General features: G+C 34.5%; 1 protein-coding gene across 3 annotated transcripts in view; it reads left to right on the top strand.

The window, feature by feature from the left end:
- The window catches only part of LOC107653500 (muscle, skeletal receptor tyrosine protein kinase-like), a 32,165-nt gene that overhangs the window by 12,769 nt on the left and 7,562 nt on the right, over positions 1–11,834 (top strand). For all 3 annotated transcript variants that reach the window (XM_016440235.1, XM_016440234.1, XM_016440233.1), the window contains exons 6-8: positions 1,223–1,347; positions 4,723–4,882; positions 9,583–9,589. In XM_016440235.1, the coding sequence (XP_016295721.1) occupies positions 1,223–1,347; positions 4,723–4,882; positions 9,583–9,589 (292 nt within the window). The remainder of the gene's footprint in view (positions 1–1,222; positions 1,348–4,722; positions 4,883–9,582; positions 9,590–11,834) is intronic.

The following is an 11,834-nucleotide window of genomic DNA, read 5'->3' as shown; positions in this document are numbered from 1 at the left end:
TGTGTGCATTGAATTTATTTAATACACGAGTTTCACAATTTGAGTTGAATTACTGAAATAAATTAACTTTTCCACGACATTCTAATTTATTGAGATGCACCTGTAAATGCAAAGCTAGACTGACTACGAGAGTAAAATCTAACACTACTAATATGCCGAGTAGACTGACAAGGAATTGTCTTACACACAATGAACTAATGCAATGAACCAACAAAGACATGAGGGAAGAGGCACACTATAAAGGAGCAGAACACATGAGGAAGAGGTTGACACAATCAAGTTAACGAGGACTAGACTAGGACTAAACAAGGGGGCGTGGTAGAGGGAAACAAGGGGGCAGGACGAGAGGAGCACATGGCCAACATAAACAAAGACAAAGCCATGTGCTCAGACACAAGACAAACAAGGAAACGTTAAACAAAGACAGAACAGACATGACTGTCAGGGCAGGACCCTGACATGCATATGTATGTAGTTTGATTTCTTTCTTTTTTTCTTTTTTTTCTTTCTTTCTTTCTTTCTTTCTTTAGTTCTGTCTACTAATTTAGTCAAAAATACATAAAAATACACCTCTTTCATGATGAGCAAATTTAATTTAATTTAATTTTATTAAAATTCATTGAGGGACATCTATATATGATAAGTCTTTATCAAAATGAAATAAAATTAAATATGTATTTTTTTTTAAATAAACCTTTAATTAAAGACTAGTTTGATGAAATCTGTTATTATTATCTACAAAAAAAAAAAACCTTTAACAAAAATCTTTTTAATATTAAAAACAAACTGTCAAATTTTCTAATAAAATTCTAAAAAATGTGTTGTGCAACCAATAATAAGTAGTCATTTAAAATATCATGATATTTGACCTTTTTTATGACAAGGCAAGATTAGTTCAGATTGTACAATGTCATGTGGTGCAACTCACCAAAACGTAATGATCTATCCTTTAATAATTCATGATATTTGAACAAAATGCATGCAAAATATATTTAAAATTAACCTATTTATTTATTGGCCAATGATAGTGCATTATTATAATAGGCTAAACTATAGCTTTAAGTTGATAGTTTTACCACATCACATTTTTATTACATTCAATATTCAAAACTATATAAAACCAACATGTGCACAAAGTCTGCGTTTCTAGTGACCTGATGAGCTTTAAGCTCGATTTTTAAAAGATTTTCCGTTTTCTTATTTGTCATTGACTCTCCTGTAGCTCCTGCCAAGATACTGAAAGTTCCCAAGGAGAAGAAAGTTCAGATCGGATCGGAGGTTACGTTGGAGTGCAATGCCACTGGCAACCCAATCCCATCCATAACTTGGCTTGAAAATGGCAATACGGTAAATCCTCTTTCATTCATTTTTCTCTATCTTTCCCATCTGCCTCTGCACCTTTCACCTCTCAACTTCATGCTTGCTTTGGCTCTACAGAGTAAATTACTTGTACTTTCATCTCATCTTACTGGACCAGAGAGCAGAGCTCAGTACATTCATGTTAAATGTCAGACGGCATTTCTCGAATGCGCTGCCAGTACAATGACGGGAGGCCTGCGTTCTGCAGATGCTTCGGTCTGTGCCACTATTAACAGGATTCAAACTACAATCATTCCTCGGGCTGTGGTCAGACAGCAGCAATAAAGTTTAAGCCGTATTGAGATCAAGAAAAGAATTCGAAACACCCCAGTGCTCTTATCATTATTTGGGATTATTTTTTGATGTGGATTTTGCTAGACAGAAACAAAGAGAACCGAAAAGTGATCAGCAGTCTTACATGAAGATGTTGTCTGAAAACAAGCGTGTAAGTCTTTAAACTCAAGAGAATCCAAGAGAATCCAAGATTCAGATTTCTCAGGTTTCTGAACAAACTGTGCTGTCTCTGTTTTCATTTGCATAACAGCAATCATACTTTAATACAATATTTGCTGAGAAATTTGTAGATAAATATTGGTTTGGCTAAGCGGCTGTGGTTGAAACTTCTATTTTTTGTCACAAAATGTAACAACTGTCAAAATTATGCTGTTTTCTGTAAATCTGACAACACTCTTGTGTTTCTTATTCATGGGTTCTTGCTTTTTGATTTATTTGCTTTTCTTTTGAAAATATTTTGTTGCAGAATGTATTAGGTTGCACTAGTGTGTGCACTAGATTTGCACATACGGTGCTTTCATGTGAGTATATTTTGTTCCTTGTGTGTTTACACTTTTACAGCAATTACATTATTTTTTTTTTTTTGGTAAACTAGCACATATATGACCTCAGAGCAATCAGACATGGACTAAAATCACAACACTTTATTTATTTATTTATTTATTTTTATGCACACAAAGTGTTGTGGTTATGTGCATTTTAATGTTCACTACCTGCAGTTATTTTACTTAATTAATTTGTATTAATATTTAAATTGTTTAAAATTTCCATTTTAATTTTAGCTAATGTTTTAGTCATTTTGTTGTGTGTTTTTACCATTTTTAGTATTTTTTAATGTCTTTATCGTTTTATTATTTTTTATTTTAGTTTTAGTTATTTTAGTACATCAAGCTGACAAAAAACAAACAAATATGTATTTAAATATATTTAAAATTTTGGTGACAATGTGTTTTTAGAATGATCCATTTAATTGGGACTTTAATTGGGACAAATATATATATATATATATATATATATTTCTAATTAATTAAAACAAGCATCTAAGCAGAAGATTTTACATCGAAAGTTTTTTGTGATCATGAGAAACATTCAGCTCATTAGTTTTCTTTAGCCTGATGAAGTGCCTTCTAAAATTAGCTGCATGAGCTCTTGGTCAAATATAGAGCCACAATCGACATTCCTACAGGCTCTCATAATCTGCTCATAAACTCAACAAATCACATTAGCAAAATAGCAGGAGTCTTAACACATCCAAACGATAAATAGAGGGATTTGTTATAATTATTGGAATAATCATGTGACTTGCATTTGACCCATCACTTCTATTATTTTCTGTTCTATTCTGCACATAAACAGTGAAGATCGCTAGTGACTATCTTGTAATAACTACAAAAACAAATAGTAGTGCATATATATAGTGCAATTATATACTGGAATATCTGCGCTATTAAATATAATATCATGACAGTTTTAATTATAAAAAGAAGTTGATTGGATGAGCCATATTTAAAAAGCCTATGCATACCTGCAATAACACATTGAATTTGTATTAATGCAGCAATTTAACTTGTAGCTGCTATATTGCGTGGCTGTATTACTTGCCAGAAATGGAGCGTAGCGATAGTTCTGGCAGGCCATGTTAGTCAAGCTCACATCAGCTGACACTCAGCTGATCCACGTCTACCTATAGGATCACGACACCAATCATAATTCCCTTTATAAGGTCCCTTCAGTCATTATTCAGCAGCTATCGCTTCGCTCAGGAACTAATCACCCACCTCCATCCCCAGCTCCTCCTCTCGTCCAGTCAGGACTTGGCAGTGAATATATCATTCACTGAATCATGTTGTTAAAATAATCACGTAGAACATTAATGGTATCTGCTACATTTATCATTGATGTTGGTTCTGTTCTGTTACCCTAGGGGGGGTATTCTGCCAGGGGCGTGTCTAGAGCATTTTAAATGGGGGAGCCAGTCAGGGGCACTGGCTCAAAAGAGGGTGGCCGGGGGGGGTTGTGTTTGCGGAACGATGTATGTTAAAAGCACACGTCCAGTTTTGTGTGAGTGAAGGAAATCCGCTTGGGAGTGGAGAGATTCGTCCTCGTGCACATGGATCGCGTAGCATTATGCGCTCTCGACATTGTCATTAAGATCACACTATAGAAACCGCCTAAAATTAGAAATTTACTAAAAACAAGCCTATGGCAAGACATTTGGTGGGGGGGGGGCACCTGGGGTGGCCAGACAAATTTCAGGGGGGGCCGGTGCCACCCCTGGCCACCACGTAGACACGCCCCTGTATTCTGCTCTCCCTGCTCCTATCCATGCTAGGCTGCATGGATGGGCAGGGAGTTTTGCCTAGAACAGAACCATTCCCCCAACCTAAAATGTATGCTAATCGTAAGTTATATTGACGATAGTGGTCCTGACAGAAGTTTGCTTTTGATTGTTATTATGATTTCAACCGTTCAAATGTTCGAGGTTGGTAACTTTTTGTTTTTTAATGTTTTTGAAAGAAGTCTCTTATTCTAACAAAGGATGCAGTTATTTGCTCAAAAAGAAGTAATAATGTGAAATATTTTTACAATTTAAAACAACCGCTTTCTATTTGAATATATGTTCAAATGTAATTTATTCCTGTGATCAAAGCTGAATTTCCAGCATCATTACTCCAGTCTTCAGTGACTGATGCGTCAGTGTTTGATGCTCAAGAAACATTTCTGATTATTAGCAATGTTGAAAACAGTTGTGCTGCTTCAGATTTTGTCCATGGTGTTCAGGATTCTTCGATGAATAGAAAGTTCAGAAGAACTAACTATATATTTTTGTAACGTTTAAGTCTTTGATGTCACTTTTAATCAATTTAATGTGTCATCACTAAATAAAAGTATTTAAAAAAATCTTACTGACCCCAAACTTGAATGTTTGGACTCCTATATAGTCTCCTGTGTCTTTTCTGTTGTTCATATTGTCATTTTATAAAATGCAGAGGCCATGCATTACAGTGATTTTACCACGGTTAAAGTATGTGAGGGTGCAGCTGATGTTTGTTTGCTTGTTGTCTGTAGATTTCCGGCGCGTCAGTGGAGGAGACGCTGCTGGATGAAGTCATTGTGTCTGTTCTGCGTGTGGTGGTTCATAAACCAGCTCTCTACACCTGTCAGGCTACTAACCAGCACAGCGGAGGAGCCAACACTGTCAAAGCCACAGCTAAAATAACCGTTTCAGGTCAGTTCCAGTACTGATTCCTGCTCGATTCAACAGACAGTCTACTGCTTTGTCTCTAAAAGTCCCATAATTTCTCACAAAATATCATAGTTACTGACACTTTTGATACTCAACTGTAAAAAAGAACTAAAATGATAAAAAGGAGGGTTTGCTGTAAACAGCATTTGCGGATTTAAGAATCGTTCTAATAATGAAATTTCTTTACTTGATGACAATGGTGGTGATATCAAATAACCATTTCATTCCAGTAACAAGCCATATAGTTATGGTATTTAGCAGGAAGTACGGTTATCATGGCAAATGTTTATATGGGTTATAAAACCTGAAGAGGAGTGACATGAAACAATATTTTAGATATGACACACTGTAAATTATTTGACCGTAAATTCACAGTAAATTACTGGCTACTAGTTGCATTACTTTCACAGTAAATGACTGTATGTAAATTTACAGTAAATTACTGTGAAGGAGCTACATTACTTTCACAGTAACTTACTGTGTAAGATTCCATCGTATTACTGTGATTTAGCAGTATTCTCCCGCAGAATTACTGTATTTAGCTGTGAAGTTACAGTTGATGTATATCAGATTACTGTGATTTAGCAGTATGCTCCTGTAGAACTACTGTATTTATCTGTGAAGTTACAGTTGATGTATATCAGATTACTGTGATTTAGCAGTATGCTCCTGTAGAACTACTGTATTTATCTGTGAAGTTACAGTTGATGTATATCAGATTACTGTGATTTAGCAGTATGCTCCTGTAGAACTACTGTATTTATCTGTGAAGTTACAGTTGATGTATATCAGATTACTGTGATTTAGCAGTATGCTCCTGTAGAATTACTGTATTTAACTGTGACGTTACAGCGGCAGCCTATGGTGACCTTTAACTAGTGAAAATACAATTACAGATATCAAGAATGATAGTTTTTACTAGCTTAAATTTAATTTCTGATAAAGAATTTGCATTTTAACTAGTGAAAATCTAATTGTTGGATCGATATTTTTCTTACACTAACGCATCGTTTCGCTTCAGAAGGCCATTATTAACACCCCGGAGCCGTGTGGTGTAGATTTATGATAGATGGATGGATGGATGGATGCAGTCACACCAAGTTAACATATTAGGATCACTCGCAAAAAAAAATTACTAAACACTACTGAACCACATAAAAAGAAATGAACGAAATATACACATTAGTAAAAGATAAACATGAAAATTTGGGATATATAACGTAACAGAAAAACTCAGGTTGTCAACTTTAAAATGCACGGTGTGTGAAGCTAGAAAGCTACTTCACCAACAGAAAAACTCAGGTTGTCAACCTTAAAATGCACGGTGTGTGTAGCTAGAAAGCTACTTCACCAACCTGTAACTAGTCACTACTGCTGTAAGGTGGCTCACGAATACAAACACCATAAAAATATAACGATTAAAAGCCAATAATTATAAACGTATAATCTACAACTACAAATCACTGCAAGTCCTTTGGACTGTCTAGTTATAACCAACGTTAATGTACTTGCAAAACACAGATGAGTGCAGTTTGGTCTAACAACGGGGAAACTGTACAGTACATTTGGCAGTGGCATTTTCTATTCCAGAAACAAAGACTATCAAAAGGAATAACGTTTCCCCCAAACAATAGCTTCATTCAAATACTGACATGCGCACTTCATTTTTCACTTGAGGCGGCTGGCAACGTTTTTTTTTCAAATAAGGCTTCATGTCTCAGTTAGATATCAACTTAATACGGTACAATTAATACTACAACCAACCAATGTCTGTTCATTTCTTGTTTAAAAAATTGGCGCGCTCAAATCTATGCAAGAATGTTAACCAAAACCTACAACTACTGTAACGCTATTTGGTTAATACTTTTAAATTACATGCACTATCAGATATATATATGAAAAACAGTCATTAAATTGTCAGAATTTGACATTTTAACACTTACCACTGAATCCGTCGATGAGACCTCGGCGGAGACGAGAGAGCTCGGATGAAAAATTGCGCGCAAATTCACAGTAGTTTCCTGTAACTGCCCCGCCTGCAGTATTTTCACAGTGAAATTCTGAATACGTTATTATACTGTGAAATATCACAGTTAAAGCCTGTGAAGTGATAATAATGTAATTTACTGTGAAATATTACAGTAACATCTTGTGAAATCCTGGAAATAATTTACATTGCAGCTGTTATCATAACCGTTGTCAAATGCCTGATTTCTGCTTTACATCAGATGTTGCAACAAGGTTGTCATGATTTTGAGTCTTTTGAACCTTTGGAACCTCCAAATAGTTAAAATGTCACTGTTATAAGCACATTATATTAAATAGTTTCCAAACGATCCTATAGTACATGTATATGATGTATGCATAATTGAGAATGCCATCATGTGACAAACTGCACTTACAAAAAAAGTACCGTGTTAATTTGGAAGCAACATTTGTCATAATACTATGGGATTCTCTAAAGTACAACGGCGTACATTTCCGTTCAAAAGTTTGTGGTCAGTAAGATATTTTATTTATTTACTTAGTCAATCAGGTAGTTAGTTCTGTAAAAAATGATTGTGATTTTAACAGTAAAAGACTGTAAAAATGCTACAGTAAAAACCTATTAAATGGTTAACAGTAAGTTTCCATACTATATTCGGTGAATAAATGTAATTACATTTAATGTAATTTTACAGTAAAATACTGTTAAAAATACAGTTTTTGGAAGTGAAAAAGAAAAAGTCATTGTATAATTTACAGTGACAAACTGTAAATTGACACTCCCAGAATTCCCTGCATGACACTTAATATTTGATGTTTTTTTGTTGAAATAACTGTTTCTTCTTAGTTTTTTCTTATCAGTTGTGTACAATAGGGTTTAATCTTACATCTAATGTTGTTAAATTAATGTTTATTGCATTATTTCAGTATCATGTGTGTCACCATTATAGGGTTTAGTGTTTGCGTGAATGACACTGTGCACCTTCTATATATAAGTATTGCCCTCCTCAGCCTGTAGAAAAGCTGTTTGTGATTAGGTTTGGTTCATCACATGACTTTCTCATCACCGCCAGCTTTTGGTGGTTATCAGTGCATTACAATGGTTCAAAACAGATGTTAGTACTTCAATATGTTGGTTTATTAACATTACATCAGTTAATGAAATACGGTATTTTATTGTGAATTTAAGTTAAGTCTGTAAAACCTAAAATGTTGCTACCATATCTTTTACGGTGAAGTTCTGGCAACCACTGCTGCCGGTATTTTACCGTAAATGTCACAGATTTTTTTTTACAGTGGTATAGTGATTGAGATAGAAATTATTACTTTTTGTTCTGCAAGGATGCATTACAATTGATCAAAAAGTGACAGTAAAGACATTTCTTTAGTCTATTTCAAATAAAATACTGTTCTTTTGAACTTTCTATTCATCAACAATCCTGAAAAAGTATTATGGTTTCCACGAAAATATGAAGCACAACTGTTTTCAGCAGTGATAATAATCAGAAATGTTTCTTGAGCAGTAAATCGGCATATTAGAATGATTTCTGAAGCATCATGTGACACTGAAGACTGGAGTAATGATGCTGAAAATTCAGCTTTGATCACAGCAATAAATTATATTTGAACATGTATTCACATAGAAAACAGTTGTTTTAATTGTAATAATATTTCACAGAATTTCTGTTTTAAGTATATTTTTGATCAAACAAATGAGTCTCCTAAGAGACATAAACATAATACCGACCCCAAACTTTTAAACAGTAGAGTACAATTAAAATACCATTGTAAATTTTAATTTACTGCCTCATTATATGCCATAGTGCTAGTTCACACAGTCAGTGCACCGAGTTACCACTGGAGTGTATTATTGTAAGGCTGTGATGTTACCAGTCATAATGTTTTAGCAAAATCAATTTGAAATGCTTCTGTTAATAAAGGCCCATGAAACAAGTCTTGTAAACACACACCCGCCGTGACCGACGCTTTCTGCCATATGCTTCTCTGGCTGCTTTGTGTAAATATGAAGTGACTGCTCTCGAAGTTTCAGCAGCTGTGTTTCTGCTGCCAGTATTTCAGTTAGCTTCCCTTCTGTTTGCATAGCTGTTCTTCTGCCTCCTCGAAGCCCCAAAACGCATCCCTGTGCAAACATGCCCCAAATGCCATCTTCAGGCGCTTTAGCCATGTAGAGAATGTGCACAATATGATTAAGCAATATGGCACTGAATTATTGAAGTAACTGAATAACATATGCCTGCGTTGATCTTTTTATTACCAAATACTAAAAAAAATTATACCTGATTCTTATTAACCATTAATTAACTATTCTGCAAAGTCAGATATATTGTAGCATAATTACTGAAATATATTGATTATTATTTGTTTCTTATGGAAGTGGTGTCCAAAAAAAGACCTCGAGTCCAAACGTGCTGTGTCAAACTGGTTTCTTCTGTGAATTAGGCTCTTGAGTCCTGTCACATTAAAATCAGGAGGGGCGTTAAACCTCACACCTGCTGTATCTCCATGGTCTGTGTGTGTCCTCCTCTCATTCCCACAAACACTGCGTCACAGAAGCATGCTCAGGCCTGCAGGGTGGATGTGTTACTCTCTGACATTAAGCAGAGTTTGTTTGTGCTCTTCTCTCTTCTCGGGTCTGTTTCTGGTGGTGGACTCTGAATCCTGTAACTTTCCCATAGAATGGAGGTAAGAATGTATTTAGCGTCCTATTAACTGGTACTTCAACATACAATATGACCTTTTGGACATAGTTTCTAGAGTCCAACTGAGTGAGAAAGAACAATGTCGTTTCATATTGGACCCCCAAATCAAAAGAAATTATATTTTTACATGAAGAAACTTTTTAGACCATTTTTTATTTGTATTTTATTTATTTATTTATTAATTAATTCATTAAGGCATTATTTGTATGACATTTAAGCACATTACCTCACATTAGCTGAAAATTCAGCTTTGATCACAGAAATAAATTACATTTTAAAGTATATTCACATAGAAAACAGTTATTTGAAATTGTAATAATATTTCACAATATTACCGTTTTTATTGTATTTTTATTCAAATGAATGCAGCCTCGGTGAGCAGAAGATACTTCTTTCAGAAACATTTAAACTCCAAACTTATGAATGGTACTCTGTACATACATATTGTACATATAAATAATGTTAAATATTGGGTGTGCTTAATGGTCTTACAATGTAAATAATGTGTCAAACATCTTTTCTTGATGTAAAGTATAAATGATTGATTTGAATTATTTGGATTTTGTAATGAAATGTTTTTGTGAGATTCACCACACAACACAGTCATGTTACTAGGTCTTGTCTCTCAAAATGACGTCGTCTTTGGACTGAGAGCTATGAAAATACAAATGATAAGAAACCTGCGTAACATAAAACTAATGAAAAACAGATCTCAAAGTGTAGTGCATGACTCAAGTGTAGTGCTGGCTACTCGTGAAGTCAGTCAGAAGTTTGTCAAAAGCGTGTGTTTATGCTTGTTTCACTGGAAAGAGCCACTCAAATGGAATCATTGTGTCTCTGTTGAGTGAAATGATAAATGCAAACATACACGTGTGCTGGATAATGCACTACACTCCAGCTGCAAAACCAGACACGCCATATGGTCTAAGTTACACATGAACTTAAATAAACCAAGCTATTATCTGACAGTTAAGATTCAGCATCTGGATGCAATTAGAGCGAAGTTAAACAGAATGAACTAATTGTGAGAACGGCACTTTATTCCTGTCAGTTGTGCCATGTGTACATGAGTCAGCACGTACTCATGGGACACAGTCATGTATGGAAGCCTTGAGGGGACATCTTTATATGACTCGAGTCCTAAACAGCCATTCTGTTTAGTAGAAGTCAACGATGAGGGCTACGTTACTTTTTGACAACTTCCAGACTCATAAACCCAAAATGTCGTAAACACAGTTTGTAAGTGTAAGTGATGTATTTACATATATTTGTAATTACACATTTGTAATTGCAGTTTAGTAGATTTAAAATATATTACCTTTAAAAATATATGAACTATAATATATATAATCTATATTGATTAATTGTAATAGCAAATAACACACTATAGTTAAAATTCTAATCAAGTCATTTTACTTGTGATTTAATATGTTAGTCAATACATTAAAATAAGTGTACTTTAAAGCATGACAAAAATATTAAAACATAATTATTTAAAATGCACTTTAAAGTAAATCTTTTAATTTGACATTATTACAAAGTGCACATTTAAAAGTATATTTAAGTGTGAAATGAAACATCACAAATACACTTAAGTGGCCTTTTATTTAAAAGTACATTTTTTACATCTACTTTTACACCAGGGTTATTATATACAAACAAAACAACGACATTTCTGAAACTTTGACTTAAATTAAAATGAAAACAGAAAATATATATAAAAAAAAAAAAATCTAGTTCAAAATATTTAAAGGGGACATCGGATGCTCATTTTCCAGTAGTTGGTATGATTCTTTAGGGTCTTCATGAAATGTGTGAAACATACTTTGGTTAAAATTCCTCAATGGTCGTGTAAAACGCCCTCTTTATCTTGTCAAAAACAACTCTGTTCACAGCGACTAGTTTCGGTGCATGTCTCTTTAAATGATAATGAGCTGCTGCTCACCCCGCCCCTCTTTTCTGTGGGGCGTGTCGACACAAGACATGTGAATTGCGCGTATATGGCTCGGAGGTGGTCTTATTAAAATAGCTAGCTGTTTTCGTAGAAACCAGCTGCAGATTGAAACAGCTCGCTGGATGACAACAGTTTCAGACTCAGACAGACCATAACAAACTGGCTGCGTGTTTTCTTTTCAGACACGCCAGAAACCTAACTAAAAGCAAAAAAAAAAAAAAAAGATAAATTATAACTGCTTTTGGACTAGGAAACCTTGACTAACATTATAAGT

Source organism: Sinocyclocheilus anshuiensis, unplaced genomic scaffold (genome assembly GCF_001515605.1).
Source record: "Sinocyclocheilus anshuiensis isolate Anshui unplaced genomic scaffold, SAMN03320099.WGS_v1.1 scaffold3, whole genome shotgun sequence".
In the NCBI taxonomy this organism is placed as follows: domain Eukaryota; kingdom Metazoa; phylum Chordata; class Actinopteri; order Cypriniformes; family Cyprinidae; genus Sinocyclocheilus; species Sinocyclocheilus anshuiensis.
Note: the sequence above shows the minus strand (reverse complement) of the source record. Positions and strands in the feature narration are given on the sequence as shown.